The 20764-nt window shown below is 49.1% G+C and overlaps 1 protein-coding gene across 4 annotated transcripts in view; it reads right to left on the bottom strand.

Moving 5' to 3' along the window:
- Nucleotides 1-3887: 3887 nt before the first annotated feature.
- LOC105180973 (uncharacterized) overlaps nt 3888-20764 on the bottom strand; it is a 178857-nt gene continuing 161980 nt past the window's right edge. For 3 of the 4 annotated variants that reach the window (XM_025299226.1, XM_019840413.2, XM_025299228.1), the window contains 5 exons: nt 11163-11434; nt 9809-10079; nt 8408-8865; nt 6097-6171; nt 3888-5741 (listed from right to left, as the gene is read on the bottom strand). In XM_025299226.1, coding sequence (XP_025155011.1) covers nt 5601-5741; nt 6097-6171; nt 8408-8865; nt 9809-10079; nt 11163-11434 — 1217 coding nt within the window. In that variant the 3' untranslated portion in view covers nt 3888-5600. The remainder of the gene's footprint in view (nt 5742-6096; nt 6172-8407; nt 8866-9808; nt 10080-11162; nt 11435-20764) is intronic. The other variant, XM_025299227.1, reaches the window with a different exon arrangement.

Here is a 20764-nt window from a genome sequence, read left to right as displayed (position 1 = left end):
AATAGTAATCAAATAATACGTATGAAAAGAGCATCATCATAAAAAAATGGCCTTTGAGGAACTATGGTGGTCCACGACCACCATACAAATTCTTGGACCTCAGTCTTCTCGTCATCTACACCAATTGAACTCAGATTCGTCCAAGTGACAATTTCCTCGCCGTCCTCGTCACCCCTTATTATCACCCGTAATTATTTCACGCGAGCGGAAATCGAATTTGACCCGTCCAAACCGTCATGACCCATGCGCAGAAATATTCGGTCGACTGCACCATTCCCGTTTTCAGTCCATGCACGTGCAGGCGAGCGCTCTTATTCCCCTTCACCCCCTCTCTCTTCTGCCCTCACGGAAGAGAAATTCATAGACAGAGATAGCGAGCGACAAGACAGAAAAAAGGAAAGGGGAACAAAAAGAAACGAATACGAATCAAAGAGAGAGGGAGAGAGAGAGAGAGAGAGAGAGGGGGGGAGTCGTTGGAGGGGGAACGACGCGGAAAGGGCGACATGAAGACACCGCGAGGAATGCGCACCTGGGAACTCTCTCTTCCACCTCTTTGCGGCGACGCCCGCGAAGGTGCCGCAGGACGAGGGGTCTGAGCGGCGGAGGATGAAGGACCTTTCAGACGCGGTCTGTCCCCTCTTCGACAAAATGGTAGGCGGGAACGTACAGCGCACACCGCGCGACCTGTTCGAGTCCGCAGGCGTCGGAAACGGGTGGCCGACTTGCGCCGTGTGTTGGAAGCGCGTCGTCATCCCTTCCCGAGTCCTCGTTGCTCGCCGAGCGAGAAACACGCCCTTCCGCGGTGCCGGGACGCCTCTTCGGGATCGACGACGTTGCGGATTGAGCCAGACGCTCGCGAGCGCCTGTCACGTGTGGGTTGCTACGTGGGTTGGGGTGCTCGTCTTTGTGTTGGACATCGCGATATCTGGCCATTGCTTACGTTACCGACGCGTCACGACTGCGATCATGATTCGGCATTCGGCTCAAGCTGCGCACAACCTTTTGCCTCTTAGAACCTGTGTTCTTTAACCTCATCGCGCCCGGGAGATGACTCAATATGGGGCTCTCTCTGTTTACTTGGGATCCGCTATCAAAGTTTGACCCAATATAGTTCTTTTCGGTACAACACATTAAGGGCTCTGAAGCACCTTAGTTACGGAATAACATCACCGTTATTGCACCATAAAGAAGCGTCTCAAAGTCTATAACGCGCCTAATGGAATGCACTCTGCGCGATCCCATAGTCCAAATTGGATTATTGGGAGAACACGTCACGCAGATTTTATCACACGATAGCTCGCTACCAAATTTCAATGGCTAAAGCATGACCTAATTCAGAATCTGAAGTTAAATCAGGCTGCCCTCTGATCGAGCCGTAACGATGTAAATTATCCTGCCAGTTGAAAAAATCCCATTACCCCGACCGCACACGCGTCACCTTGGCCATCCGACTTCAATATGATCATCAATCACCGATGATCGGGCTGTTAGATACGCGTCCAACTTCTTTCGTCGCGATCTCGTCTTGGTATCGATTGGACCCCTATATGATGCCTCATCCGCTACTATTCTGTCAGCTCGCGGTGATCCTCGCACATGTCCCATCGGTCCATATCTTCAGCGACATTACCTTCCCGCGCGCTCACTATCGCTACGAGATATCGCAGTTGGACGGTAATGCCGAGCGTTTCCCATTTCTATGCAGCTGGGTGTAGGAATAGGAGTTCAATGACTCAGAAGGGGAAGAGCTCGCTGGTGGGAAGGGGTAAGTGGGAGACGTCTTTCGCGGCGCTCCGCGGGATTGACTGCGGGGAAACGAGCTCCTCGTTGCGTGAACTCGCGCGTAAGTAGGAAAATGCGTCGCCCGCTGGAAAACACGATGGAAAGCACACGGTGGAGAGGCGGAGCTTTCACCGCCTCCACCTACGTGCCCACCTTTCGCGGGAGGTCTGTCGTCCAGCCGGGTTTCCCGGACCTTTTCCGCAACCGCCCTGCCTCTCTCTCTCTCTCTCTCTCTCTCCCTCCCACCCTCCCTCCCACTCTCTCTCTCTCTCTCTCTCTCTCTCTCTCTCTCTCCTTTTTCCACCCCCACTATCATCCACCTCCGGGAGCGGCCCCGACGATCTCCTTCATCGACTGTCCCTTACCAACGACGATGGTGAACCCGCACATCAGCCGGAGACTGATTTCGCAGTCTACTTGCTTCGAAAGGCACTTATTAATATGCAAAGACAGGTGACGGAAACATTCGATTAAACAGGACACATAATACTGCCCGATTTGAGCGGAGAGCGAGTGAAACGCTCGAAGGAGCGGGTTGATCGTCGAGGACAATCGACGGCGAGATAACCGGAGAATGAGATTAGGACACGTAACCAAGCTGTTGCTCGCCGTGGCGCGGCGATTACAGCACGATAAATCCAACGGGGATTATCAACGCGCAACGAACGACGCCGTAAAGAATGCTCGCGTATGGTTTTCGCTCAGTTTGTGAAACGCGCACGCCCGTATATCGCGAGTGCACGTTAATAGCTTCCAGCAACTGCGAACGCTACTTGAAGCGCGGTGTACGTAAGTCCCGCTGATTGAGTGCGCGCAGTCCTCGCGATATAAAGCTAGCTGGGAGCGTTTTATATGTCCTTTCACTTCCTCCGATACCTCCCCCCTCGCCTTCGCTCCTACTCAGCGTCCCCGGCGGATTAACTCGAGTTACCTGTTCTGTCCCGACCAAATGAGGGGATCGAGCATTCGCTAGCTGCCGTCTACGACGATTGGTTCTCGAGTCCCAAACTCGAGAATCCAATGGACGCTGGGAACGGCATGGCCCCTCGCCCACTTTCCCCTTCGATTGCGCGCCGCGTCATTTATTTAACTGGCAACGAGCCGAGGGACGAAGTGAGAGCGAGCGGACTCCATAGAGCCGCGCGAGAGGACTCTTCCGCCGGCGTCGGGCAGCCGCTACCATCTTGCCGGGGCGAGCTGGTCGCTCTTTCAGCCCCTCGAGAGTGCATCCCGCCTGCGCCCTTTCCCGCAGGACCTCGCACTCTTTCCCACCCTCTCCGCGACCCCTTGCGGATCCATACGCTCGCGACTGCGGAGCGCGACGTCCACGGAGAGAGAGCTCCACCTTCGCCGCCACTTTCGCCGCCGTCGCTGCCGCCTCCTCCATTTCCGTCTTCGCCACCTCCACTTCCGCCGGCTCTACCCACCTCCCCCCGCCTGGGCTCGCCGGGCTCGCTCCCGTATCTTGACGCGCCATTTTGCCTGACCCTTTTTCCTCGCGACGCCACCTTCGCGGTGACCTCTCGCCACCCCCCGGCGCCGTGACCTCTCGACGTCCTCGGCCAGCCGGGCTTTAATCAGAGGCTTCCTCGCAGCGGCGCGGAGATAAGGAGCGGAAATTAAACGCTTGATATTTACAGGACTCGCCCGCCCTCCGGCTCTCTCGCCGCTCCGCTCCGGCGCGCTGCAGTGTATTTGTAAGAGTTGGTCCCTCGAGCTCGCTCTCGTTGGAACGCGGCTCGGCTTCGTTTCCGGCTGGAGCCTCGGCTTGGAAAAATTAGCTCGTCCCGGTGTCCGTCTTGATAATCTCCGACTCGTCGTAGTTCGCGATTCTAAAGGACGCTCCAGGCTGTCGCTCGCCGAATTGTCTGCTCAAATTGCATTTTCAGCATTTTCGAACTCGCTCTTAATTCAATCGTGCATTCGCCGCACGAAAAAAGCTAGTGTCCTCTTGTGCATCGAGGTCTCAATCGAGATTTATCAATATCCGCAATTTTATTACTTATCACGGATGGTACATCTGACATCTCCCGTCTCTGATTTAAGATATTCATATTCATATTTCTTCTGAGAATATCCGCGTGGATTAAAAGATAAAGAAACACGAGAATAATCGGAGGGATATTTAATGCGTGATGTGCTCGTTTTCATTTCATGTTGGGAGAAAAGAATGTTTTCGCCTCTCGTGATATTTTTTGTAATCTCCTTCAGAGCTCTTCATGGTCTAGACGGGGAGAACGTTAAACTGCATAGCCCGTTTGACCAAACAACAGTCGAAGAGCGATGCGCTAAAATATTCTCGCACGTACCTGCCGAGAAGCCTCTCTACCAGCGGCGCAGGAGTACACGGAGAGATGGCCGTTTGCTTGTCCGGGGAGAAAATAAGTGGAGGCGACGCAGCACACACAGTTGTACATTCCATGATCGTTTTTATTTCGATTACAGAACAGCGATCGGAGAACTTACTTCTCTTCTTGATCCGTTTAGTGTATTTACAGTAGCTCGCAAGGTGCATCGCGCGCGCGCGAGAGAGAGAGAGAGAGAGAGAGAGAGAGAGAGAGAGAGAGAGAGACTGATTTTGCGATGATCTAAAAGTTTCTCGGTAATTATACGGCCGACGCGCCGAAAGCCGATCGTTGAGGAACGCAACGCTCGACGGGAAAAGTTCGTTACGCAATCGTGAAAGTGCGACGTAAATTATTCGAGACGTAAAACAAGAGCCACGATCGTGGGCGATCGGCTTTCTCTCTCGCGTCGTCCTTACGCATAATCTTAAGATCCTGTAATCTCGTCTGTGAAACGAGGATACTGTAGAAGAGCGTGCGGCGCGGTCGACCGACAACAACGACGACGACGACGACGACGAAGATACACGTCGGTGGGAAATCGAAATCGCCTACGTTTCGCAGTATTGACACGTCTTTAACAAGCGATACCTTCATTAAGTAGCCGAACGTCGACAGTGAATACAGACAGACGTACACGTGTAAGATTTACGGTACAACGTATGAACAATCATTTGATGCGCGAACGGAATTTCATAAACGACCTAACGAGTACAGCCGCGAAGTCCGTTAGAGACCGTCGTCGCGAAAATCATCGTTAAGGCACACACAGAGAGACGAATTAATTCATCACCCAACAATCAATCGTCGAAATGTAAGATTCACCGGGAAATTCCGAGACGGAAATCAGAGACCGAAGAAACTCACCGAGTTCCGGTAAGCCGCGAGTAATCCGCGAGTAAGAGTCGAATCTCGACGACAACTCAATCTCGCAAACGAGCGCGATCGCTGCGGTATCGATACGTAAGAGAAATTACTGTGGGGCAAAATCGTGCGGAATCGCTCGATCAGGCTTCGACAATAAACGCGAAACGAGGGCGCTTCACGCGCACTTTCCGAAAAGAGGACGACCGAAAAGAGGGTGGCGGAATAATACTAAATATGGCGGAGGTGGTCGTCGTCGATGCGCAAGACTGCGACAAAGTGATGCTGGGCTGGCGACGTGGTGCTTATTACGTGGCGATCTTTACGTGTGTGTGTGTGTGTGTGTGTGTGTGTGTGTGTGTGTGTGTGTGTGTGTATGTGTGCGTGGACTAAGGGAGTTAATTTACTAATATCTAAGATGCATTAAACGTATACGTTAATCTTAAGGGAGTTAATTTACGTGAACGCAGACAAATATACAAGTATTTACACGGGCGACCGCGGGAGGGCTGCGGGGGCTTGGGCGGTGGCGATGAGGGGGTGGCTTGCCGACGACCGCTCGCTGCCACGGCCGATCGTCCCACGATTCTTCTCCGACGTCGAGTCGGCTCACATGTAGATACGTCGCAGATCGGACGGTGACGTTATCATGTTGCATTGCGGACAGAGCTTCTTCGCACCCTGCAACACCGACAAGAGACGTCGTTTCTTGGCAGCTTTTGCGGCCGGTGACGTCGTCGGACGTCCAGACTGGATGCGGGACGACAATCGAGAAAACAGCGAGGGATAAGGGATGATTTCGATCGGGGACGAAGGCGAAATTCGATAATATGTGCGCTTGTAATTTGCGAAACAGACTCGCCGATCGGCGATCGGCGAATTAGCGACGTGCGGTTAGAAGAGCAATCTTTGAACTGGAATTCTCAATCACGAATGACCGACGAATAGCAACGTTCCGGTGTGTCAATTGCTAATAAGACTGCCTGATTCCTTTTGCTCTTCATCATGTGCGATGTTGAAATTAGATTTTCAATCGTAAGTTTGGAAAATCTGAGCGCCGTTATCGTAAGCTTGTAAGCGTGAGAAGGTGAAAAAATAGACTCACCAGAGTGTGCAACCAGCATTGCTCGCAGTGTACGTGCCAGCAGCAGACCGAAGTGACTGGCTTCTTGTACTGTTCCTGAAAAGAAGAAACCAGCACGTCCGGTGAAACAGTCGATGGGCGCGTGTTCGGGCACATCCCGTCCAGTGTCGGGCAAAATGTACCAAGTCGATCGGAAGTTCCGGTTCTCGCGGACAACGCGAAGACGCAACAAGTGCGGAGGTCGATAACGCTCACAACGACAAGATGGGTGTCGATATGAACCTGGCGCTTGACTCGAACAAAAAAGCGAACATTGCCGCTGTCTATCCGCACCTCTTTCCGAATCGTTTGCACCTCGAAAGCCGCGGATGAACTTCATTTTCAAAATCCGCCTCTGCGATTCTTACAGCAAAGTGACGGCGGCACTCGACCTTTGTATTTCGTTTCTCGAAATGCGTATTTCGAAATAAATTTCAGGAAACGACAAAGTTGCACTCCTTTGGCGAATTTCGCACATAATTGCTGGTTTCGGGCCCTTTGAGCTACGAACAATCAGAGGAGAGAGGTGCAGGTGATGCTTTTTCGCACCGGACTTGGAACATCTCCCACTCGTTTGTTTGTTATCTCCCAGGTCGCAGGTACCTTATTTTGACAAACAATACGAAAGCCGGTACAAAGGAGTAGCAACAAGTACAAGCAATGCTCGAAGTCTCTGCTTTGCTTTTGAGTTGGTCGCCAGGTTTAGGCTTAGGTTAGATTCAACAGTCTCGCGGTCGTGTAACTTCTTCGTCAGAGGAAACGCGAGAAAACGCGAGCAGCTTCTTCTCGTGAACTCTCGACGACCTCGGCAATCGTGTGACTTGTCGAACAACAGAAACACGAGGCGTTTCACGTCTATCCGCTCCGTTAGGTTAGAAGGAAAAGTTACACGATCCTCGTCCAAGAGTCCGGTCGAGACGTCTGAACGGCCGCTCTCCCGGCGGGTTTCATAAGACGAATTCAAGCCGCCATTACGTCAGCGACATTCCTCCCAGGATCGACGCTTACGTCCACTGCCTGTATCCTGGCCGGTAACGAACGCGGTTCAATACACTCGAGGAGTTTTACTGCCGCGGTCGCGAGCGCGCGCTGCTTCTCACGATGAAGTCCGCGAAGTCGGATGGACGCGATATCGCGGCGGTTGTCAGACGAGCGCGAAACGCACCTTCGCACCTTTACTTCACGCACGGTCGACGTGTTACAACGACGATAATTTATTCGGCGACCCGAATGTCTCGGGCAACGGATCTCGCGCGACCGGATTTTGCGTCGTCGGGTTTCACGTCGCGTTGCGATTATTCGCAAGTCATGCGAGCGCATTCGTTGTCTCTTAAGCGTGTTTCTTTTTTTTTCTCGGCTACGGATAAAACACGCCGAGGGACAATATAATGTAACGTCACAAGCGTCACGTAATGATGCGCGACAAACGCGCGGGCGTTTTACCGCCCGTTATTTTTTCCCCGCTTTCTGGAAATCGCCGAGTTGACTATAACGATGATCTGATTACGGTGACTCGATTACGGACACGCGGCGCATTAGCGTTCGAAAGTTAATCGATCCGGTTCGGTCACGCTCGGCCAATAAAGCGCGTTTTTTTCCCGAGTCCTTTCGAAATCTAATTTTCATTATTGCGGTCGTTTTATTTATTTTACGCTGGGTATTATAAAATTTGCCTCATTCGCCCGTATAAACACAATGCATTATCCCATAAAATTCCGGCTAACGAAGCAACGCTTTTTAATTCCACCGCGTTCCACGCATCGCTTAAAAAATAAAGCCGGAAATGCGTGTATAACTCGCGACGACAAGGACCGGCGACATTGTTTTAATCTGACGGGCCTTGGCGGTTGAAAATCGCCCCGCGACGCTTTCCATCTGTCTCGAATTGTGTGCACGCATCATCCCCTTGGCCTCTCGTTGTCGAGCGCGTTTCTAACATGCTTCCGCTTTTACGCCATCTATTTATAAAAATCCGCGCAAGAACACGCTGCTCTCCAGCGCCTCCTTCCCCATCCCCGAGGATCACAGACGCGTGTCGCCACTTTGCTAGTTTCTAACAAGAATGATGTCTAGACAGAGATCGAATACGAACCTTGGTGGACGCAGATCCACGCGGATCAATTCGTGTATACGAGTTTGATGAGCAAAGCCAGCCTATACAATTCTCATTCGGCCGCGGATAAACAAGCAGGTGCAGTCGTCAGTTAATCGCGTGTCTCACATCGCGCGGCATTAGCTCGCGCGACGTCGAGACTCACGAGGTGTGAACATCCCCGCTGCGAGACTGACTCACCATGCAAATGAGACACTTGAAGGGCTGGCCGCGCATCTCGGCCTCGAGCTCGCGAATGCGACCCCGCAGAGCCTCCACGACCGGCGTATCGCCGTCTCTCCTGGGCGAGCCGGAGGCACCCTCGTCGGGGTCGTTCTGCTGGCCGACGGGGGTCGCGGCGCCCGGCTCCGGCTTCACCTCGACCAGGCCCTGCGCGCTCAGCTGCTCCGGCGTCAGCTGCTGAGGGGTGTGCGGCGCGTTCGGCGAGATGACGGCCTCGCGAAGGGCGTCCCGTTCCTTCTGCTCCCGCAGCGTGCCGTCGATCCGCGGCGCCACCACGTCCGCCTCGGAATACTGCGCCGGGCCGAACTCGGCGGCGTCGTCGCCGTCGACCACCAGGTCCACGTCTTCGTCTTCTTGGTTGCCGGGACCACCCCCGGGACCGGAGCGATTGCTCGAGGAGGTGGCGAGGCCCGCGGCTGCGAAGCAGAAGAGACCGGCCGTTTTTCAACGCGACTGATAATGGCCGACCTGAGCGTTCGAATTTTTCTCTCCAACGTGCGGCAGCATCATGTTTCCCCGCTTTTACTCCGATTTACGTCGATTTACGCCGATAAATGAGGGTGAAAGGTTAATATCGGCAGTATTTGTTAACAGTCGTTAAATTTTGGCTCTCAAGGGTCGGCTCGATGGGGTGAACGATATTTCAAGGACCGAAAAATTTGTCCGCGCGTGTCGTTTTTCCGTGAAATATCGTTACGCCGCCGCGAATTCAATTGTCGCGCCAAATGTCCCGTGATGGCTCTTATCGGCTTAATTTTGCACGCTTTTATTTTTTTCATTTGATTAATATATACCAGCGCGTTTAAAAATAATTTATGATGGGGTGGGGATGGGCGGAGAGGGAAGGGGAGGATTTAATCACCGCAGGGACAGTTTGAATACGCGATACGCGTCGATACGCGATTTACGATTAAACTGCGACGAGTGCGGTTTCTGCATCGTGAGTTCGCATCTGTTCGAGAGTTCGAGTGATACGCAAAAATCACAACGTTCCTTGACGTTTCCCGCGGAAATATTTAAAACGAGGAAGAGCCAAACGAAATCCGAGATTTACGAGCGGCACAGATTCAATTGGTCTGGATATCTTCGCGCGAAAAACGCAAACCAAACGGACTCACATAATTACGAATCTAAATCACACAAAATTCGCAATTACCCGGGCCGGCGTGCGCGTTCATTTTATGCTCCCGCGACGCAAACATATATATTTAACGCGTATTGATCTAACATTTTTACATAAATAAAATTACACCGGCGCGCAATATCGCACGAATTCATCACAAATATTTGCCTGGTGCCGCGTGCATCATTATAAATTCGCCCGTGTAATTTATTCCGGCGGAATGCAGCGCCACTCACCGGAGAAGCCACCGACGAGCATAGACGTGGCGCGTACTCTCCTCTGGCCGGCCCACTCGTACTCGTCGAAGGTCTCGGCGTCGCCCTCGACGTCGACCTCTTCTTCGTCAAGAGTCGCGTTCTGCCCGGCCGGGTTCCCGTTGTTCTGCTTGTTCAGACAACGGTCGACGTGCTGATTCAGTTCCTCCGGAGTACCCGACAGCCTCTCGCTGCACACCGGACAGGACGTCTCGTCCGCTTTTCTCTTCCGGTTCTTCACGCGTATTCTGGCCTGCACAGAGGAGAAACGCGGCACGACGCGCGCGTCGTTACTGACTTGTCGCAGAAGACACAGTGACGGTAGGGATGGGCTTGGTCAAAAAAAAAAGCATCGTCTTCGATTTAATCGATTTTATCAAAAATATCGTTTTCGCATAATTGATATTTTCTTAAAAATATCGATAATAATCGACGTTTTCCTAGTTTATTTTAAATCAATGTGAAGAGTTATATGTTGCAACAATAAATTAATATATTATCAAAACTTTAAAGACTCTTTTACAATGGCCGCAAGCATAAGCTATATAATATATAAGAATAAGGCTATAATCAAAGTAACAAGGCTACAAGAAATAAACCAATTAAAGTCGGTTGTTCTTACAATAGTCGACTGTTGGTTTATTTTTTTTACTGTTTACTTTAAATAATAAAGCTGTTACAGCTTTATTATTTTTACAGCTATTGTAGACGGGCCCTAATAGTAGTAAACAAATTCTCTAGTGATAAAAATTTAGTAACAAATCTAGTGGATATAATCGAAGAAAAAAAAATCGATCTAGGGAATAATCGGCCCCAAAACGGTCTGATCTAATCGATTTTTCAAGAAAATAAGAATCGATGCTTGTTTCATCGACCGATATTTGCCCATCGCTACAGTGACGTATCGTGATACATAAAATATTATCATATTATGATACGTAAAATATTATAATATGTAAAAACATGATATGTGATACAATGTAACACGATAATAACATGCTGTAACACAACGCAGCATGCATGATAACGCTGTAGAACGTAATATGGAAGTAAAATAATTACTACGTTTCTCGTATTTCATCGGCGCGGTCGCGACTTGGACTCTAGAAAACTATCTTCAGCAGTTGCGACGAGGAAATGACTTTTGCCTCGTTTCCGGAATAGAGAGGGAGAACTCTTCAACTTCGAAGCGTTCAATCCGGCGAAAGTCACAATCTTTAGACTATCGCGCAACCAACGACGCTCGACCAGCGAGCAACGAGAAAAACTAGCGTTTTTACAAGGACGGATCACGTGAATGATGAACGATCAAGACGCAAGTGAAGGAATACGTTACTTGTCTATTGGCCTTGATCCTTTTGTACGTCTCCCATCTGCCCTGAGGGGTACCGTCCGCCGCCGATGGGGCGTGTAGCATCGATCCATGGGGATGATCTTGCGGGTGCGTCGGCGGCAAGGTCGACCTCGAAGGTCGAGGCCTCGAGGTCGCGGAAGAGACCTTATAGAGCCGATCGAGCTCTTGGGCGAAATGTTGCTCCAATTCTTGCGGTCTCACTGTCACGCCGCATACCGGGCAGCAAGACGGGTCCGAGGGAAACTTTTTCTTGCCTGAAACACAAAAGATGCGCGCACAAATTACGATCGAATTCGGCTCGCAAAGATGGCGGTCGACGAAGTCGCCGGAGAAATCGGCGAGACTCCCGACTCTTCGTTACATTAAAAACAGGTGCGACTGCAACGACAAGCGAAAATAATGGGATAATTGGCCACAACAATGGGCGCGGCAATTCTTTCTTATTTATCAGTCCGATAAAATCAATAAAATTGCATCGGATTGCACGGAGACCTGAGATGCTCCAGATGAATCGCGATATTTGTTGCAAACTTTCTCGAGGCAACGATGAGATTGCAACATTTCGTATGCACGTATCAACGAGGAGAACGAGAACCGTGAAACATCGCTTGACCCGCGAAAGAAGAGGAAAGACCCCGGGAAAAGAGAGTCTTCTCTCATTCGGCAATCAAACGCGCTTAAAAGATGTCTTTTGACGTTCCCGGCAGCGAGGATTCAGCCGGCGCGCGCGCCCGTGGAGTGGAATCACCGCGGGCCACTGCTGCCAGGCATCGACTAACGCGATTTAAAAAGTATTCAACTCGGCTCGTAATTACTTTCCACGACGAGTCGCGTCCGCGTTGTCGACGTCGTTGTCGTCGTCGAGACGCGAGCATCGCATTAAGCCCAGAAACGAGCCGCGAAACGAAAACCGCCGTCGTAGGTCAACGCGGGCCCCGGCTCGTTTACCCGCAATTTATTGCCCCGTAAAACGTCGAGTAAAAGAAAGAAAAGAGGGAAAAAAAGGTCACGGCAGGGCGGCGGGTGGGGGGAGGGGGGAAGGAGAAAAGCGCGGCGCAAACGGCCGCGTGCCCGTGGTAATCCAGCGGGATACTTTTGTCGTGCCTCTCTTGTGCGGCCCGACGCACTCTCCGACGGGAATGCATAATTAATCGCGAAAACTTGTCGCCGCGCTGCCGCCGGAAAGATCGCCGCGTGCGTGCGCCGGGCTCTCGACGGTAAATGCATAAACTTATAGGAAAAGTTCGCGCGCCGGATTCCACGTCGCTTGATTTTAATTGCGCGTTAATCGGCCGTATCTCAAGGCCGGGCTTTATAACGCGCGCGCGCGCGACGGCGGCTGGGAAAGCTCGCGACAAGGCGATTAATATTTATTAATTCGACGAGAGCGCGGGGCAGAAGCGAGCGCGATTCTTCACCCGGATGCGCCGGTTGTATCGCTCTTTTTATTTCGAAGTCTCGCGGTTTATCTCAGCACGCGCGCGAGCGCGAGCAAGGACTCTCGCGCGGCGGCGCGTGTTTAAATCGTCGGATCTAAATTGAAATCTAAACGACACGGCGCTCCTACGAATAACATTGCAAGCGCGGCTCTAATTTATCGACTGGGAATAACGCGCGGGATTTATTTAGAAGCGATTTATAAACCGAACGCAGCGCGGGTATGCATCATCCATCGGAATTCGCACCGGGGAGAACGAGTTGAAGTCCTGTTTGCTGGAGGTCGCGCCTGGACTTTGGTCTAATCGGGGAATTTCACGCGAGTTGTATCCGTCGACATCCTTCACGCGACAAGTCGCGACGACAAGTGGCGGCGGTTGGCGAGGCAACGTCGCCCAACGGCTATTCCTTTCTTCTTCTTGCCTCTGCGCGCGTGTAATTTTTAAACGAACAATTACGTGCTTAAAAAAGGCGTCGCTGATGTTCGATCGAATCGATTTCATCATACATGGAAGATGTAAAAAGCTCTTGAGACATTGTAAAGACTTGACGTTTCTCGCTTTTAAAGACTCTGTACTCTTCAACGTGCAATGTTTAAGGGGGAATTATACATGCGGAGTGGGCCGTTTTCAAGGCTATCTTTACGAATTTTTTTTTAAAGAAACGGTAGGATCAATGGACTTAAAATTTTCACAGTGTATTCATGAATGTTCAAAGTGTAAAATAAATTTGTTACTATCTATATGGAAAGTATAACATAAAACTTTAAGCGCGTTTTTCTGAAAACATCGTTTTCTTAAGCTGTCGACACGATTACGTAAAAACTACCGAACTGAATAACTTGAAATTTTTACACAATATACAGTAGACATGTCGTTTTCGCGCCCTTACCTCGAACACATAGTTATATTTTATTTTATTCATTTTTTTAAACATGATGACAAGTCGAGAAAAGTTTCACTTTCGATTCTTTTTTTTATACAAGTCAAGTTTAAAATAATAACTGTATAAAAAAAAGTATCGAAAGTGAAACTTTTCTCGACTTGTCATTTTAGTATATAATATCTATAATGGTTTTAGTATATAATATCTATAATATCTATAATTGCATATTTAAAAAATTTTTCTCATTCTTTGATTTCAGAATAGTGAGAGGTCCGAAATTATATCGACAAGAAACAGAGCTCGCAAACGGATAATTTTACATTTTTATCTATAATTCTAAATTGGATCGGTTTTTGTGATCCAACAAAATTTATTTTATATCTTGAATATTAATGAATACACTGTAAAAATTTCAAGTCTATTGATCTTACCGTTTCTGTTACAAAAATTCATAAAAATAGCTTTGAAAACGGTCGTCTCCCGCATGTAATTCCTCTCTTAACCACACAATTGCAATTATCATTTACCCTCTAGCGCCGGGGTAATTAATGTCAGCCAAGCTCGCTTCACGTTCTATCTCAAAAGCGCCATCGCTGTAAACAGATCCTCACTCTCTTGCCAGAGTCCCGTACGCGCGGTGTACGCACACGTACGTAGGTGCGCTTTGCATAATTAGATGCTTCGAGTTTCCTCAATCGGTCTTAATCGGCCGTAAGCTGCCGGCGCTTGGCAATAAAATAACGCAAAGTCGACGACGCGTGAACGCGAACTGCGCGCGCGCGCACGCGCGGTTCGGGATTCCTGAATGATAATCGCGCGATATCCGCCTCGCCGAGCGAAGCTCGCGACAACATCTCGGTAAACGGAAGTCGGCGAAATTAACGTCGCGACGACGCGATGGAAAAAGACGACTTGAAGGAAAGGTGGAATGACAGGAGATTCATCAGCCACGTCGCGCTTTCCACAGCGGCGTATAATTCCGGATGATGTCCTCGTGCGACCGAGTCCACCTCGCTCTCAATTGTTAAATGGTCGTAAATATTACACGAGGGTGCTCCGGGCAGCTTTCCGGGGCCATGTGTCCTCCACAGATCGTGTGTCCTCTGTCGAGTTTGCGAAAGATCACATCTCGTTGAAGGATTTAACCTCGTCTTCAACATTTCAGACACGTGCCTTTTATTTTCAGTACGATTATTTAAGGATTGCGCGGACTGAACATTCTGCACGTATGCCGATATAGAGTTACATTTAATTTATGCATGAAACGAATCCTGTAGACACTCGTCGAAATGTAACTAATCAATGATACCGGTAAAACCGTACGCTGTCAGATTAATGTTCGAACTTGTGAATAAGCAAACGGTCATGTTCCCTTTTTCGCCGGTGTAAAGATTTATACGCTCCGCGGTGGCATCCGCGAAATCACGTTTCTCGACGAGAAAAGTGTTTAGACGAGCGGAGCGCGTACATCCGGACTCGAATAGCCGGTGAATCGTGTCGCTGTTGCAAAATTAGTTTCATCACTCGTACCACGCGTGATAACGTCGGTCGGTGCGATTCGGTGTATAATAAATCGCCCTTCGTCTGCCGAAAGCGGCCACGAATAGATCTCGATATCGATCGACGAGCGATATCGCGGAAATTTTGTTAGGCGGGCATGTCTACTTAGACGACGATATAATGTCGGAGCGCGGCGATAAATCGGATCAATACATTTAAAAATGCGTCTTTCTTCCGGTGACGAGCGCGCGGCCGGGAAGCTCTCGAAAGCTTAAATCAACGCGTCGCCGCGCCATCGGCGCTTTTTTGCTTATTAATGAGATTATTCGATCGCGTCGCGTCGCGTCGGCCGTCCGATTAGACGGCTCGCGCTTTAAGCGATAACTCGCCGACTGTGAAAGCCACCAAGTTGACGAGCGATTTAATCAGAGTCGCTTGTACCGTCGCTAATTGGCGAATTAGCTGCAAGTAAAACATTTGCCGCGGGTTGGAGAGACACGCGAAGAGAATCCTACAACGAGGTTTCATCTCAGAGTACGAAAATTTATCAGCTTGTGGGATTATTAGGAATATTATGTTAAGATATTTTCATCACATTATTTTCTATGATTCGGATCGATTTTAGTCGATTAATTAGTAGTTAGATAGAATAAATTGTCTATTTTTCTCCTTAATGTAACAGAATTATAGAATTTTCTCTAATTCTGCGATTGAGAGAAAAAAATCTTATGTTTTATTCTTAGCGAGAATATGAGGAGACGGATAGAATTGAAACAAGAGAATAATTATAAATGTGCTTCTCTTTAATGTTACATAGTTTCCTAAACTTTTCTCACCATTGCGGAGCGATCCTCGCATCCGCAATCCCATATTATCTTAGTACACGTAACTTGGTAACTTAAACTTTTTTTATCACGTCTCGCTGTCTTCGCAATCCGTAAGCGAATGCCGCAGAGATCTTACGAAAAATACGCAATATAACTCGGCGAGTAAAAATTCATGAATCGGAAAAAATATTACTTCCCGACACGAGTTCCATAGAGCGTACGAAAATAAACGCTCCGCGGAGTGGTTGCACCTGCTGCTATTTTCCGACGATAACGTTTGGTGATGTCTTCTCGAAAAATAAAGAGAACTCGCGCTGGGCCGAATTTCCGTAAGCGAGTCAAAATTCCGAATCGCGCGATGAATCTACAAAACCTCGATGCGACAAACGAAGACCTCTGAGATATCAAGAAAGTGTGTTTAAAGCATTAAAGAGGATGAAGAGGACGAAATCACACATGAAGCTAAAGTGTGTTCCTCGCAAAGTATGATAACGCACTTTTACAGTAGGACGCTTTATCGCTCGCAACATATTGTTCGAATTTTTAATTTTGTTCCCTTTTTCTCGTTTAAACTCGACCTGAGCGATCGGCTCGTTTGTTTTGACAAAAGACCCGGCGACGCTCGCGAGTCACGAGGATTTGATCGTGACAAATGTTTCACGTCGACAGCGCGAGGACACCCTCGCCCTCACAAATCTTGACCCTCAAGAGCCGTCAAGACTAGTAAAAATAGACGAGGCAACTCTCGCGGCGCTGTTGCGGTTTCCGGAAAGAGAATCGTTGCGGTTTATTTGCGCATTTCGAAGAGAGGCGCGAGTATCCGTAGATTCGAAGAAGATTCTCATTTACTATCTCGATAAGCGCTCTCTCTCTCTCTCTCTCTCTATCTCTGCTGATGCCGTCTACTTCGTACGATAATAATGATAAAACAGACAGCAAAACTCGGCGCACTGACAGGAAATGGTTTAACGGCAAGTAACTCGATGGATTTTGTTCTCCCGAGCAAACGCTCACAGATGTAATCTGTGATTCATATTCTATTAAAATATTCACACGTTTACAATTGAAAAGAATTTTCATAGAAATTTCCACGGAGTCACTTATAATACTTCACCGTTGAAGTCGTAAATTCAAACGTATCGACGCGCCATCGATCATTTTATTACGGGACATTTCTTTATTTATTCTTATACAATATTCGCTATATTGACGGTTCTCGTTGAATGTTTGCATCGGTGGATTCTTCCAAATCGACGCCCGTAATGAGAAACGTACTTATTAGACAATGATAATTTTTCTCATTCACAGCAAATTAACAATTGATCTCTCTCTCTCTCTCTCTCTCCCTCTCTCGTTACATTTTCTAGGATTAAAATATCGACGACAAATACCATCGGATGCGCGGCGACGATGACTTTTAAATTGCTACTCGTACGGTGGAATATTTACCGATTGCGACGGCGGTAAGCAGGGTCGGAAATGATATAATTTGTTTCCGGGCTGCAAATGCGCACGAAACGTTTGCAGTACAAACACGGACGCTATTTGACGAGCCGACTGGATGCATTACAGTGTTTTAATATTTTACGTTTTAATAAAATGCTTTAATATTAAAGCTTATCCGCGTATGCAGCATAATGGGAATTTCATTGAAAATTAGGTATTTCGTTAATTGGATGATTCCGCCGTGATTTCCTCTGGCGAACGCGGACATTATTCGATACATAGTGTCTATAACTGTGTTTGTAATTTTCGCGCTGTGTCCGCATTGTAGCCTCATTATGGCACTTTTATGGCACGCGGATAAATAAAGGCGCGAACGCGATGCAGTCTGGGCATTTTAGAAACGGACGGAAAAAAGAGCCGCGAGATGACGCTGCTTCGAGAGCGACGCCGCTAATGACGCGAAATTATGAAAAGAGAGTCAGACGTATTTTTCGCGTCTCTCGGACGTGGGAATTAAGTCGTTTCGAGGCGACTGTTCGACAACCGTAGAAAGTACCGTCGCGCGAAAGTTCGATGCCGCAAAAACTGAAACGTCGCAACGCTCGTGATGCGAAGAAACGCGTCAGTATATCAGCTTTTTAATCTCGACGTATCGGAACATCGCGGAATAATGCGAACGTGAGCGAGGTGATTTCTCATTAACGCCGGCTACCAGCGCGATGTGAATAACAGATAGAGCGAGAAATTAAGAACGAGAGGAGATAAGCCGGGCAATACGAATTTTACGACCGTGCCGGCGCGAAAAAACTCCGGGACGGTTAACTGCTGCGCGAACCGGAAAGACACGAAGACGCACGCTCTGTCGTCTCGAGTCCGAAGACATTGTCTCCGTTTCTTTATCCGTCTTTGTCCGTCCCGCGTGTCGTGCTTACGCAAACAACGCGTGACCGGAAGAGGGTAACGAACACGAGCGTAAGTTTTTTTACGAGTTTCCGCCGGATCGCAGATCCCTCTCGATCTCGTCTTCGCTTCTCACACCTTCCGGCATCGCGCATTCCATTATCCTCTTTAGCCGCCCTAATTTCAGATTCCCCAATGTATCTTTTACATCTAGCGTATTATTTTAATACAATTTACGGGTCGCGTGAAAATGAACGTCCAAGAGAAGAAAGAGGAGGCGCCGAAAAGCGCGCGGCCGCGCGGAAGTTTCTTTCTTCGGACAGACGGAAGAGAGACATCGTCGTAATCGCGCGAAGGAGCACAATGGTTACCTCAAATCCCCGTCCTTCGGTTTACCTTGAAAAATCAGACGCAAAGATAATCGTCTCTTCAAACTCGCCTCGCGAAGATGATATTAAACTTGTCGCTCCACGTTACATAATATCCCATTTAAAGAAATACATCGCGTTACCCCGGATTCAATTAAACGCCCGAACGTACAACGAGATAGCGGCGCGCGCCGCTGAGCAAATGGAAAAAAAAAGAGAGAGAGAGAGAGAGAGAGATATTTCGGATCAGCTGCGAGCGCGGGGTCTTATCTTTAAACGGCTCGATTGGCCGTTCAAAAACAGTGTAACATCTTTATTTACCCCGAGAGCGCCTTTCAGCCCGGCGCGCGCGCACGGGGTGCTTTAATATCGCGCGACACAGCTTCCTCTCACCCCCGCCATCATCGCGCCCCGTGCACACGGTAGCGTCTTTTTATTTCGGCGTCCCGGGTAGAGAGGTGGCGAGCGCCTCTTTTAATTAAAGATACGCGACCGCTCTATCTCGACACCGCTCTAAAGGGGACTAAGTGTAAATGATAGCGCAGTTATGGTCACGGCTCCGAGGAGAGATAGCCTCGCGAGGAGTCCGGATAGCGTCGCTGGAGAAGGCATTGTCCTTTAATCGAAAGAAAGGACCCGTATCGCGAACGACGAGAGAGGGAGAGAGAGTTGGGACCGAGCGGAATTCCGGCATCGAAGACCGACGAACGAGCGCGAGGAATTCGCGTCGTGCTGTCGACTCATTGTGTTACCAAGCGAGTCATCTTCTGGCTGATCGAGATGATGAAATCTAACGAGACGCGCAAAGTAGCGGTGTCCTTGTAAATCTCCTGCTCTTTTTTCCTCTCCCACGCGGACGTATTTGTTAAACCGCAAAGTCGCAACGAGAGACGTGAGAGAGACATTAGCGCGGGCGTGAACGTTCTTTCCAGTTCCCGGCGAAAAACTCGCGTCCGCGGAGTAAAGCGGGAATCATTTCCGCGCCTTACGTCGTACGTCGCTCTCCCGTGACTTTCGCGGCTCGCAGAAGTGAAAACACATCGCGGAAACGAAGTGCGCGCGATAAGACACACGGCTCGCGGAGGCGGCGCGGCGGCGAGAATGGAAGCAGCGTTGTGAGGAGAATGAACGAGATGAAGATAGGAGAGGAGCGCGGGTTCAGCCAGCTGCCGGCGTCTCTTTCTTTTCTCCGCCATGGGATTGGGGGGTGGGGGGATTCGCTCTTTTTATTCGCAACCCCCGCGAGCCACTGCGCGAGAAGACGGCGTCGCTTCCGTTAATTATGTCAGCGGGCCGAGGTCCTTAAACGCGAATCACCCCCTTCAGCGTTCTTACGGCCGTTGACGATAACGATGATAAGGTCGCGACGAGTTGCCGGAGAGCCCGATGTCGTTTGCGCTTTTGCGGCTTTTCGGCGGAAGAGTGTCGGGTATTCTCGGTGATCGACGACTGAGTCATCCACGACTTGCCATTTCGGAGATCAATTCTCCTCTCGGTAACGGGATTATCTCTTGCGATATATGTCTCAGCTTACATCATGGACTCTCGTCCTTTTACGGTCAATGTTACCAACGACACGGTCCGATTTAGCACCAAATTGATTCTTCCCGTCAATTTTTTGTACAATTTGAAGTAAGAAATCTTATTATTTACATTTCCCTTGCAGCGCACAAGACGAGCATTGCCAAAGTTCTCGACTCGAATTTGAGGGATGGTAATTTTCCGGCAATTTTCTCAAATATATTTGCTAATTCGACGATGCGAAACGCCGTGTGAATTGAAACGACCGAATCAGATTAACCGTTTGCACGAGCAACCAACAACGTCGGCAGCTGACGGGAAATAAAATAAATTATTTCATCGTATCACATTATCATAAATTATTATAATTGCGTCTGTAATGGCTCATATAATTGTGGATAAGAATAGAAGCAATAGCAAGTGGGAGTGAAGGGAAAAGCCGACTCGAGCGATTTAATATTCTCGGCTCTCGCTAATCCCATTTCATGAAGATCCGCTATTGCCAATCAATCAGATTAAACATCGATCACTTTGACTGCCGGAGAAATAGAACAATCAAGTATACTTTTGTAGATCGAATTCTATTCGAAGGCGCGGTATTCGATTATGCGCGGCGGATAATGTGCCTGCAACGTACTAATTAGATACGTAAGACGAATCCTGAGAAATCATCGGTTACGCGTTTAGTTATTTCGGGACG

The sequence above is a fragment of the Harpegnathos saltator genome, unplaced genomic scaffold (genome assembly GCF_003227715.2).
Source record: "Harpegnathos saltator strain DR-91 unplaced genomic scaffold, Hsal_v8.6 scaffold255, whole genome shotgun sequence".
NCBI lineage: Eukaryota > Metazoa > Arthropoda > Insecta > Hymenoptera > Formicidae > Harpegnathos > Harpegnathos saltator.
Note: the sequence above shows the minus strand (reverse complement) of the source record. Positions and strands in the feature narration are given on the sequence as shown.